Genomic DNA, 13,557 nt, shown 5'->3' on the forward strand with positions numbered 1-13,557 from the left:
GAACTATAAAGTTCCACTTCTTGGGATTACACTGAGGACATTCAGGATCAGAGAGGCTGTCACTTTCTCAAGGCTACACAATTTATGGCTGATTTTAAACAGGTAGCCAGTTCTTTGGGTTTTTCCTTTGGTACTGTTTTCATTTCACGACCCTACTTCACTTAGTAGAAAGTGGTCGGTATTACCGACAGACCGACTGAGAAACAGTGGGGGAACTCCAGGCACGGAGAGACAGACAGCTCTAGAAGGAGTAAGAGCGGATGAGGGGCACAGAGTGGGGTTCAAGAGAGGGAGAAAGCATGCCTCAAAGAAATAATTGGCTTACACCAAGCATTTCACATTCAAGGGGAATAAGAAACACCTAAACAGCAATACCACCACCACATTTTTGCTTTGCTTCTATTTTGTGCCTAATAAGCAACACAATTGTCACTGCCAATGAAAACAGCAACATCACTGTGCTTTTCCCCTGGCGCTAACTCTAAACAATCTACTGGATTTGGGTCAAAATTGTAAACTGCCGGCATGTTAAAAATAAAAGCAGAAAAACAAACCTGGCCTTTTCCTTTAGGGTTGTGAGGGTGAATGCAGGACAAGAGCCAGAGAAAAGAGTTACTATAAAAAATAACCAGTGCAGACATCCTTGAACTGATGTTTTCTATAAAAATCTGTTGGCTGTGAATTGAGAAGAGTGAAGTCGGGAAGGAGAAAGGAATGGGGAATCAAGTGGTGTCTGCTTATCGTCAGCTAGCTTTCATGTAAGAGTCATGGCAGGGTCAGCAACAAACTAGCCAGGTGGCAACTCCAGGCCATGCTGCCATAAATAAATAGTTATGTATTAATGTCACACAACCAGAGCTAGATGCAAAGCATATGGGAAGAAAACATTCTGATGTAAATATTCAAAAGAATCTATGGTTGCTGAATTCAGGATCCATGTTGATACTGGACTTGGAGACGCCTGGGAAAATAAAGTGGTGACGCTTTTTTAAAACATGGACTAAAAGATTCTTTGAAATATAGATTGTTTCCTTTCAAAAAAATTCTTAACCTTTGGCCTAAGAGAGTGTGACTTTTTTGTGTGTAGTAATTAAGCATTACTGAGAATTGGCAAGAGCACAGACCCTGGAACCAAATTTCAGGAGTTTAAACTTTACCCCTGCTGCTTACTTGTTCTCATCACCGCTGAAGAGTTACTTAAACTTTTCATGCCTCAGTTTATTCACCCTGCACAAAAAGGAGGAGGACGAGGAGGATGGCAATAGTACCCACCTCTTAGAAAATTATACAGATCAAATAAGTCAATGTGTAGGGAGCAAACAACACCTGGTAAATGCCCTGACCTATCACTATCAAGTAGTCTTATACAGGCTCTTTATCTTCCACAGACTATCTGGTGGAAGCTAAGCTAAGGAATCCATCCCTTGTACTCTCCTATTTAATCTTACGAATAACCCCATGAATTAAAAATCAATTTTACAGACAAAGGAACTGAGGTTTAGACGGATTAAGAAATTTATCCAAGGAGGCATATCTAAGCTAAACTTCTAACCCAGGCCTTATTCCAGATTAAAAAAAAAAAAAATTAACCATTTTCACGTTATTTAAAATTGAAACACTTTTTCTTTCATTTGCTTAAAATGTTAAAATTTGAAAAGAAACATGACACATGGCCTTTTAAGAACCAAATAGATTTTTTAAAAGGATTAAAGGAGGCACTGATGTCCTAATCAATGGCCTCGGGATAGCTGAGATCCACTCACAACACATACACAAAACAGATAAATTCGTTCACTGACTTATTTCTCCAAACATTTATTGAATGCCTACTATTTTCTGAGAGCTGGGGATTCACAGATGAATAAGTAATGATTTCAGTTCTTGAGCACCTGTGAGGAGTGAGAGTGATATTCTTTACTGCGCGCTGTTTGACGAGGTGGGTTTTGTTTTCTAGCCTGTTTCGCAACAGGGCCAAAACCGTGTTCCTCGCCAGCTGCAGAAATTGTCAGACTTCCCTCAACACAAGCCAAGCTGTACGTCTACAGCGGTTCTAGTGGGTTTTGGGTTTTACAGCTCCTCCGCTGACGCTCCCAGGGCGCAGGGAGCCTTGAACCGAGAGAAGGCGTATTTCTTTGTAGGCCAGTCTCCGATTGGAGCTGCGGTAAAACGGGCGCGATTGGAAGCGTGTTCAAATCGCGCGCCCTGACAGTGGTTTTCTCGGGCTCAGGCTTAATGATCACGGTTACACGTGGGCCCTGCTGCCTTGTCGATGCGCCAGGACTTCCTGGCTTCTGGCAACAGGGAAGGCATGACCGCCAAGAACATCCCACGTTAATCCCAGGTGGGTCCTGCCCAAGGACCTGCCAGTAGGATTTAGGCGGCACCTCTGCCTGTGGCCGTTACTTCCTGGTTGGCTTGCCCTTAAGTGACATGGCGGCAGGTTGCCTTCGGCCGGGCCCTCTGCGGCTGCTCAGAAAGCCAAGGAAGGGCAGTCGGTCTACAGCCCGCCTCCCGCCGCGGAGCTGCAGGCTGAAGCCCAGGCTTGTGCAGCCAGGGGTGCGGGAGGGAGAGGGGTAGGGGCAAGCCCAGAAAGTCGGGAACACAACGCTGTGCCGCATTGTGCCCAGCCCTCGTCTCCCGACACGAAGGCTGCTCAAGCCCAGGGTGTTTTTTTCCTTTTCACTGCCACCTCCCACTCCCTGGCCCAACATGATACTGACTAAAGCCCAATACGACGAGATAGCCCAGTGCCTAGTGTCTGTGCCGCCTACCAGGCAGAGCCTGAGGAAGCTGAAGCAGAGGTTCCCCAGGTAAGTGCCCATCTCCCCCCTGAAAGAGACCTTTGCCTGCAGTAGCTGTGCCTGGCAGCAAAGCCAGCGCTTAGAAACCACGTGTCACACATGACTGGGGAGGAACATGAGTGTCAGGTGTTAGCAGAGCAGGAATAGTGAAAAAGGTTTCTTCTTTGACCTGCTTTTCTCAGGAGAGTCTTAATGGATGAATCCCTTCAAGTCAACAAATGTTTATTGAAAACTTGGTTTTTGCTAGGTGATGGGTGCATATAAGTAGGTGCTGCATAAATGTCTAGGGGTTGACAGATACTAGGAATGAATGATGGGTAGCAGGGCCCTCTCAAAGTGGAAATATGAATTGTAGATTCAAAAGGTGGAAATGGAGGACCCTTTTCAGTTGGCCTCTGGAAACAAACAAGGGAGTACAGGCCTAAAGGGGCCTCTTATAGCTTACTATGGCTCTCTACTGCAAAGAAGTGACCGCAAGTGTTCTCAAGCCAGTCAGAGAGACTGGTACCCTATGGATTCCACTGTTGGGTCAAGATTGGTCATTTGAACAGCCATACCAGGTGTATTTCATACTTCCCTCCTACCCAAGCATGTCTTTTTTTTTTTTTTTTTTTAGTGATTTTTAGGATTCTCCAACTTTCTAAGAAGGGACTTTAGCAACTATATGCTATAGATTGCCTCATTTTAAAGATGTGCAAATTGAGGCCCTGGCATTACACAAAGAACCAGTCCAGAACAACCAGGTTATTGTATTTGTGCCATGTTAAAAGTATAGAATGTTTGTTTACCTTTCTTCTATTTCAAAACCAAATCCAAACTTATACCATTTTACTTTGTGGCACTGAGCACCATTAGCTTCCTTGTCTTTGACATCATCATGGAAGTGTTTTCTTGAGGAAAGAGAGATTATTGGATAATTGGTATTAGTAAAGTACAAAGTGAAGGTCTTTTATGATCTCAGTTTTTTTTGAAGGACTCAGTTTTCCTAATCTGTAAAATGAAGGGATCTCTTTTTACTATCATCCAGATTTAATTTAAACCTTTATAGTCTAAGATTTTTATCAGACTTGCTAACAAGGAACAAAATTGACAAATTGGAATTTAATTTTCTGTCATTAACTCTTTGCCAACTCTGCCAATGAACAGTGAAGGGTGAAGGCTGGTCAGCTAAGGGGTTAGGTAGATTTTTCTGGGCAATTTTAAGATACAGCATACATTTAGATAATTCTGCTCTTGTTACGTACTTATATTAGCACTGTATTTTCCCTTCTCTTTCTTTTCCTTTCCCTCTTCTCTTTCTCTCTCCCTCATTTTTTTTCTTTCATTCTTTTCCATAGCAAATACCTTGTCCTCTCCGTTAGAGGTAACCTCCTTTTACTGTTATTAAGGACTTATGAAGTACACGTAAGAAAGACTCCATTCGTTTGGGGCACCATGCTGTCTTGCTTATTCTCGTATGCCCTTTTTTCTCTTATTCATAATATGGCCAAATATTTTTTGCTTCTCCCAAATACCATTCAGGGTATAACTACTCTTCTTTTACCAGAAACTTTATTGACAGAGCCTGCACTACCAGTCTGCAGAAGGAATTAAAGAGCTATTTAGCAGCATCGGTAGGAATTCCATAAAGAGTGTGATTTGGGAGTTGGCCTTACAGTTTGCATCATAGCACTGTTTTACTTTAGATGTTTCTTGCAATGGACTTGAACAACCTTTAGATTTGATAGTTCATTTTGCCAGAGAATTGGTGAAGTAAGGACCTCAGAGATAATTTCTGGTGGCTCAAAGAGGTTAAGTGACTTGTCAAAAAGCCTAGAGTTATTGAATGGCTAAACAGTGTTTAGAATACAGGTTTCATGACTTTCAGTTCAGAGTTCTTTACTAAGCTGCCTTAATTAGTTTTAATATTAATAATAATAACAGCAGCAATTATTTTTTGTGTGATGTTCACCTAAATTGAATTCTAAAAATAAAGTACTGAAATGCCTTTAAAAGTTGCTAAAATTTTTTATTTTCCTGATTTTGAAAGTAGTACATGCTCAGTAAAGAAAATAAAAATTATTCATAATCCTATAGCTCTGAAAATTTCTGTTAACATATTTTAAAAATATTTCTAGCCTTTTTTTTTCAGTGTGGTACTTTCTCTGCTAATGTAGTTTACAGATCTTGCTTTTCTCACTTAACATATAGTGAGCATTACTCACCTTTAAAAATTCCTTATAATTTGTTTCAAATACTAATAATATCACATTCTAGATGTACCATCCAGTTCCATATTGCTGGACATCAAGAGTTTTGTTTTTCTAATTTTCTATTTCTGTACATATATTATGCCAAGTTTGCTTATTTTCTTACTTTAGAATCTTAGAAATTGGGAATGACCATATCAGCAGGTTTCAAACTTTTTGGTCTCCAGATCTCCTTACACTCTAAAAAAGTATTGAGGACCCCAGAAAACTTTTGTTTATATGGGTTATGTCTGTTGATGTTTATTAAAATATAAATTAAAACAGAAATTTTAAAAATTGCTTATTTATTTTAAAATAACAATAATAAACCTATTAAATTTAACCAATTTTAAAGGTTAATAACCATCATTTCAAAAAGCTAGTGAGAAAAATGGCCTTGTTTTACACTTTTGCAAAATCTCTTTAATATCTGCCTTAATAGAAGGAAGACATATCTGCTTCTGCAATCAACATGTTGTGATATGCTGTTTTGATTAAAGAACATGAAGAAATTATGGCCTCAGACAACTATGTAGTTGGAAAAGGGAAGAGTAATTTAATAGACTTTTCAGATAACTGTGGATATTTTTGTTACTACGTAGTACCCAACAAGTAGTATTTTCTTAAAAGTTAATTGCAATGTGGAATGTGAAACCGTATTGTAGAACTTTTTGGCCAGTCTTGAACTTTGAGTGGATCTTTTACCCATATATGATTTTTATCATCATGCATTGTTCATCTGCAAAATGTTGGTTGTGAGTTATGCAAGTCTTCTAAATGTTGTCACCTTTTATTATACAGCATCAAAAAAATCACATTTGTTAGTATCCCCACTGATCTCATCAGAGAAGTCTGTAAGATGTGAAGCTGTCACATTTATGGTGATGGATACAGAGTTTTCCAATATTTGATTTTCCCTTGAAAGCTCAAATTTTTCCGTTGGCAACAAATACTATCAGTTGTTTCCCTTGAAGTGACAGGCTCATGTTGTTTATTTTTGAGAAAATGTCTGCCAGATATCCAAATCTGAATAATCATACTTTGTTCATCATTCATCCAAGTAAAAATGGTGTTTCATGGAAAAGGCATCTAGTTCAGCTCTCAAACAATCATACAAGTGCTTTCCCTTGAGACAGTCATAATACTTCGATATGCAGTAGACGTGCTTTGCATTTACTTCTTATTTTGTTATACAGAATGTTAGAAGAATGTGTATCAGGGGTTGAGACTTAATAAAATTAATAGGTGAATCTTAAGATATTCTTATGTGAAACTGGCTTTCTTTCTTCCTGCAAGTGTGTGACTCCTAGGACAGTTGTGCCAGGTCTTGATTTGTGCTCAGGAGCTGGCAGTTTTGCCCACTGTTGTTTTTGCACCATCAGTGCAAATGTCACACAGAGGAAAAGGCAAATCATGTCTTACTGTTTCTATAAAAATAGCTTTGACCTTGTAGACTTCTGAGAGAGTCTCAGGGACTCCAAGGGTCCATTGGCCTCACTTTAATAACAACTAGCTATTTCAAACCAAAGGATATTTCTGTTTTGAAGGATTTTGAAGTGTATTGACAAATTACTATCAAAAAGATTGTATTAATCCAATTACCAACAGCACATGGCAGTATTCGTTTCTGCAACTTTTTTCAGTGTTGAAGAGAGTCATCATTTAGTCTTTAATATGATGGATCAAGAATGACATCTCATAATTTACATTTTTTGACTATAATGCATTGTATATTTTCCACATTGTTTATTAACCATTTAATTTTCTTCCTCTTGAATTACTTGCCTAATTTTCTATCGGAGTGTTTGCTCTTACTGTTTATTGATTTGTTATTGTTTATTGATCTGCATATCTTAAGGATGTTGATGCTTTACATGTCATATTTTTGTTGCAGACATTTTCCCAGTTGTTGTGCTTTTAAATATTGTTATTTTTTTTTATATTCTTAACTTTAAGCTTATGCTTTTTTTGTCCTTTCATGTCCTAAGATATGAAAAATAAATCTTCCCCCTAAATTTTCTCCTAGGTGCTTTATGGCTTTCTTTCTTATTTTTAATTCCATAATCTTTCTAGCTGCAGTTTATTTTAGTATATGCTCAAAGGTGAATATATAGCTTCATTTTTCCAAAGCTTAACTTTTATTTTATACTGTGGTTTCTACTTACTAGCCTTGTTTCTCCATGGCCTATTTGTTTTCACTGAAATTACAAATTTTTGTTTTTCCATGTCACTACATTGAACTTGGGCCATCACCTTAACCACTCTGGTCTCACAATCCTCCCACTTAAAATGAAGGAGTAGAATTTTGTGATGTCTAATATTTTACAACTCCTAAACTCACCCTTATTCTATTCTATTCTATTCTATTTTGCAGTTTTACATTAAATGGACCCTTTGACCCCCAAAACGTAGGAATACTGTATCTAAGTACTTGCTGAGGATATAGTCATTGATTTGCATCTCCCAACTTATTCCTGGACTTCCTTATTCAAGTAGAAGCCCCCAGCCCATTCAGCTGCTACTTATCAGGTCATATTTTACACTGTATTTTCCTGCCCAAACACTACATATATATCTGATTATATATCATTCTTTATTTATATATATAAATATTAAAGATGTATAAATATATATATATCTTATTTTGAAATTTTCAACTTACAGAAAAGTTGCAGAAATGTTAACCATATATCCTTCACTCAGGTTCCCCTAATGTTAACATCTTACATAACCAACATACAATTGTCAAAACCAGGAAATTGATTTTAATGCAATATAGCCAAATAATTTACAGACCTGTTTTGAACTTTACTAGTTTTTTGTTGTTGTTGTTGTTATTGTTCTGTTTTGTTTGTTTGTTTTTTGACTGTCTCTTCTATTTCAGGATCACACATTAGATTAGTTGTCATGTCTTCTTTTTGGTCTCCTCCAGGCTATGACTATTCCTTAATATTTTTTTGTCTTTTATGAACTTGACATTTTTGAAGGGTACTGGTCAGTTATTTTGTTGAATGTCCCTAAGTTTGTGCTTAATGTTTTCTCATGATCAGAGGAGGGTAAACATTTTTGGCATAAATACCCCAGAAGTGATGTTGTGCCTTTCTCAGGGCATCATATCAAGGGGGATCTGACTTTGTATGTCTTATTACTGCTGAGGTTAACGTTATTCACTTGGTTAAGGGGTGGTGTCTGCCAAGTTTCTCCACTGTAAAGTTCGCTTTCCAGTAATTGCCTTGTGGGGATATCCTTTGAGACTCTGCAAATATCCAGTTTCTCACCTCACGCTTTTTCACTCTGATTTTAGCATCCATCAATGGTTCTTGCATGAAATAGTTACTGTGGGTATTGCCTATCAGTGATTTTCTTTTTTTTAATTTTCTTTTTTTAATAAATTTATTTATTTACTTTTTGCTGCATTGGGTCTTTGTTGCTGCATGCAGGCTTTTCTCTAGTTGTGGCGAGCGGGGGCTACTCTTTGTTGTGGTGCACGGGCTTCTTATTGCAGTGGCTTCTCTTGTTGCGGAGCCTGGACCCTAGGCATGAGAGCTTCAGTAGTTGTGGCTTGAGGGCTCTAGAGCGCAGGCTCAGTAGTTGTGGCTTGAGGGCTCTAGAGCACAGGCTCAGTAGTTGTGGCTCACGGGCTTAGTTGCTCCGCAGCATGTGGGATCTTCCCGGACCAGGGCTTGAACCCGTGTCCACTGGCAGGCGGATTCTTAACCACTGCGCCACCAGGAAAGCCCTTATCGGTGATTTTCTATTACTCTCACTGAAGTACCCTGTCAACTAGTATCATCCTCTACCACCATTTTATGTGAAACAATCCATCCTACAGTCAGCCCATGATTTTCACTGGTCCTTGCAGTTTATTCACCTCTTACAGCATTTGGTCTGTAATAACTCACCCTGTGCTCACTATGTTTGTGGCACTATTTGGATAATTTTTAGAAAACAGAAAGGATAATGTAGTAATTAATTTTGAATAACTTGTAGTCTGAGGAAAGAGTTTAAGACACGTCTAATAGCTATAAATTATTAGAATCATAGAATGTTAGAAACCGCAGGATTTGTTGTACAGTTAGTTCACATATGGTTAGTCAAAATGGATTCTTAGAGGAGATATAACTTTGTTGGAAATTCTTTTGTTGGTAAATAACCCTTTGGCACAATTTAATTTTTCCAAGTTCCTTTGCTGTGCATTAGTTATTTGGTTGCTATCTATGCCTATATTAATGGGTCATAAGTCAAACTCTTGATAACATAAATCTCTAAGCAAATAAGTGTCTTTACCTTGTTCCTGTATTTTTTTTTCTCTTAGGAATCCTTGCATAGGTTTTTCTAATGGTGACTTCCACATTTCTAAGCTTTTTTTTTTTTTTTTTTGTCTTGGATGCAACATTTACAATACAGGCAACCATTCACTATTATGAGGCTGTTCCTAGAGAAATCTCAAAAGAAGTAGTTAAAAACTCGTTTGGGGCTTCCCTGGTGGTTGAGAGTCCGCCTGCCGATGCAGGGGACACGGGTTCGTGCCCTGGCCCGGGAAGATCCCACATGCCATGGGGCGGCTGGGCCCCTGAGCCATGGCCGCTGAGCCTGCGCGTCCAGAGCTTGTTGCTCCGCAACGGGAGAGGCCATAGCAGTGAGAGGCCTGCGTATCACAAAAAAAAAAAATACAACTCGTTTGGCTGGCCTCCCTGTGCTTAAACTGATATACACTCGGCTCATTTTCTTGAGGTCTTCACCTGACTCTGAGAACTGGAGTTAAGGCTGGCTCTGCTGTGTATTTGCCAGTATTGAACTTAGTAGTTCTTGGCAGTGGACCTAGGGCTCTAGTCTGGTTAGGAGTAGAGTAGTGAAGGGACCTGCTTGGGACAAGCACAACAATTTTCCTTAGCTTTTGCATTTAAGGTGGCCTAGCTTCATTTGGTGCTACCATTGGTTACAGTTGTCCTTTTTTGAAGCCCCCCCACCCCCCTCCAGATCCATTTTAACCTGTCCCCATTTCCCATAGGAAATCTTGTATTTCATTGTTTCTGCTTCCTTAACCATTTGTTCTTGGGAAATGACTTGGCTCTGCCTCTTTTTATGAGTCATAGTTGCCTCATCTGTAAAAGGAGGGATGAAGCTCCACAGCTAGTAAGTAGGAGAAACAGGATTCAAACCCAGGCAGAGTCTGACTCCAGATTCTTCCTCTTGCTCTGTTGCCCCTTGCTCTTCAGTTCCTTAAAGCTGTTGTGAGGATTAAGTGAAATAAGACATGTAAAACACTTAGTACGGTGTAGAGGTCCTGGTAAGTATTTAATAGATGGTAAATACAATGACTGTTATTATTAGAATTTAGTAAATGGCCTACAGTAAAAGAAATGTCTGAGTAGTAACCTTTGAAACATAGAAGACACAAATTTGCTTTGATATGGTTCAGTTGATTTGGTCAGTTTGCTTTGATATGGATCAGCTGTAAACACACAGATTTTGATCATTAGTTGAATATGGCCCAGATATCAGAAACTTGCCTTAAATCTTTCATAGCAATATATAATGCCATTAAAAAAAACCCCAGACTTTTAAACCTAGAGTCACTGATTTTTTAGAATAATAGTAGCACATTGCCTGTATAATTAATACTGTAGGGCATGGTTTACTAAAATTGGAAGATTATTTCTGTTGGCCTTGTTCTCTCAATTGAATTGAAGGTTGGTACTCAGTTGCTAGTCAATTTTCTATACTAATGTTATGGTGGACCTGAGTTCCAGAATCATGAGTGAGAATAGCTCATAAAGGGAGAAAAAGTCAGCCTATTATTGAACTGGAAATTCTTTTGGTATTTTTGCCAAAGAAATATAATTAATTTATATGCCCTTCAAAAATAATACTCATATACTTAGGAAATACACCTAGGAGTACTTCTGTATTGATCATTAGTGCAAATTGGAAAAGAAATTGGTCTAAAAATTGACCTAAGAATATGATTATTTCATATATTTCCTTTAGTCATCTTTTAAAATATGCTTTTTTACTCTGTGAGATTTCAGGCTTTTATTTTGTTGCTGCATTGTAGCCTAGCTTTAAAGACTCTCCTGGAAGGTTATTTTGTTAAGTATATGGCATCTTCACTTTCTGAAAGAAGTGCTTAGCTTTTATCACATGTTTGTGCCCCTTGGCATTTGCATAGTTGTAAAAGTGAGATGAGCTTGAATTCCTGCAAAGGAATATTTGACGAAAACCTCAGATAGTGTTATCCTGAGAAGAACATACACGCTGACAATATTTCTTATTAGTTTGAGGGGGAGACTTTTATGTTATTAGATTATTGACTTCATTTTTAAGTCTATATTCAGGCATCAAACTTTAGTCTACTAAGTAATAACCCATCCCGGAATGTTTGCTGGTACAATAAAGAGGAATTATATATTTCCCTAGGAGAAAAATGTTCAATGGATGTATAGGGTGATAATATTTTATAATTTGACTTTCAACAAATGTTGACTGAATTTACCATTATGTTTTTATTACACATTTTGTGCAACTTTGTCATATAGGTTCAATTTTCCTTAAAAAAAAGCAATCAAGCAATATAAAAGTCCTTTTTCAGAGTAGGTATGAAAAGTGACCTTAAAAGTCATATACTGGAATGAAAATCATATGGGAGATGGGTAAAGAATAAATTTTCCTTCCTTTTATTTTCAGTTGTCTTTTTCTTGGTGGGAAGTGTCTTCAAGTGTTTGTTTTAGACATTCTGCTTTCAAACTGCTTCTGTGGTGAGCTGGTATATGGTGAACACCGGAAATGTGCTTGGTTGCAACTTCTTACTGAATGACAAGTCTCCATTTCTTAGGGGAGCAAACAGACAGCTGGATCCAGGATGATTCAGTCCATAGGTTTGAAACCAGCATGGAGCAGTCTGTGCATGATGGATTAATAATGGTACCTGGCTGGTCATGAATCCAGCCCTTTCCTGGCCACTTTGGGGAACTAACACATGCCTCTACTTTTCTTTCTTCTCTCCATCCCTACCTTTCAGGAGGCATCTTGATAACGTATTTAAAAGTTAATAATTCTTCCTTATACACCAAAGCTTCCTTCTTGCCAAAGAACAGTGATACAGTTGACAATGTCAGCTTTTTCAAGTGCCTTCTGTTGACTGAGAGGTGATCTTTTCTGTCCCTTCAAGGCAGCAAATACGTTTTTTTGTTTTCATTTTTTAGCCTAGTGTGGTGTTCCAACTGTGACCTGATAAAACCCGCAGTCTCATTGAGGAAACCGAGAGCTCTGCAATTTTCCATCCAAAGTAAAATGTTAAAATATCTCAGGGCTTATTTCTTTTATGTGTTTTAAATATTGAGATTCAGCTGCTAAAAATGTTTGAAACCTGTTAAAGTTAGAGAAATAACTTCAACACTATGGGAATAAATATTTTGAAACAAAGTAATGCAAGTAGAGGAAAAAGTAAGGTGGATTCATGTCTCTTGATACTGGTGTTCAGTAAAATACATAAGCACTGGGTCTTTCCTTGACTGAATGCTGACTCACGTGAATTGGAGCAATTCTGTGTGAAGCTCAGGCTTTTTCTGAGGTGTCCTGGGAGCAGTAGTCATATACTAGACTGAGACTTAAAATAGATGATGCATTTTCACCCTCTCTAACAAAACTCACATATTTATTTTTAATCTTTTGGTTATTGTTAGACCTGTCCTTTGCTTTAGGCCCTAGAAAGGATGAGATATAAACTCTGATCTTGTATTTATCCTGTTTCAGGAAATAAGAGGCATAGCAGACCCTTGATATTTACAAGGGTTATCGCTTATGGCTGTTGAAAATCCTCAAATATGCAGCTAGCACTATATAGGATGGCAAAGGTCTACAAAGTTTGATGTGCTTTTTAACCAAAGTTAAACTCATTTCTCAGCTAATTGACTTGCTGCTCCCCACATCAGCCTAGGGGTATGGAAGATCCAGATTTACCCTCAGCAAGCTTATGAATTAGCGTTTGTCATGGATATTTGTGATCACTCTCAAATAGTCAGAACTGGGTATGTTTCATCCAAGAATGCTGTGGGTACCCAACTTCAACTTTAGGATGAATAGAAATGAAAGGTGAAACTACCTCATGGTTTGTCACTAATGCCTATGCCACACCTTAGCCCCCTAAGATTCCATAACTTGTGAGATGGTGTCTAAGACTTGTGGGGGAATAAGGCGCTTTGTAGGTGGCCTCCTTTGTAGATGGGACGTGGGAAAGCAAAACATCATTTAAATGCATCTTACTACAATCACACATGAAATTAGACTGGCAATTTATTTTTTTCGATTTTTTGTTTCTGTCTACAACTCTTCCAAGCTGATATCTTTTGCTTAAGGTATATTACACTGCTATTTGTTTTTGCTGATAATACTGGTAGGGAAAGCTAATAAAACTTGAAATTAACTCACGCTTCAAGCCCCATTTAGCTAAAATAGTAAATGGACTGGGGATATAAGAGACTCTCGGTTGTATAGCGTTAAAAACCCCACAGACCCCTACAGCCTAG

The 13,557-nt window shown here is 38.3% G+C and overlaps 1 protein-coding gene across 5 annotated transcripts in view; it reads left to right on the top strand.

The window, feature by feature from the left end:
- The first annotated feature begins 2,506 nt into the window (after positions 1-2,506).
- Positions 2,507-13,557, top strand: part of CDIN1 (CDAN1 interacting nuclease 1) — a 222,339-nt gene continuing 211,288 nt past the window's right edge. For all 5 annotated transcript variants that reach the window (XM_060098278.1, XM_060098280.1, XM_060098283.1 and 2 more), the window contains exon 1: positions 2,507-2,810. In XM_060098278.1, the coding sequence (XP_059954261.1) occupies positions 2,710-2,810 (101 nt within the window). In that variant the 5' untranslated portion in view covers positions 2,507-2,709. The remainder of the gene's footprint in view (positions 2,811-13,557) is intronic.

Source organism: Mesoplodon densirostris, chromosome 4 (assembly GCF_025265405.1).
Source record: "Mesoplodon densirostris isolate mMesDen1 chromosome 4, mMesDen1 primary haplotype, whole genome shotgun sequence".
Taxonomy (NCBI): Eukaryota; Metazoa; Chordata; class Mammalia; order Artiodactyla; family Ziphiidae; genus Mesoplodon; species Mesoplodon densirostris.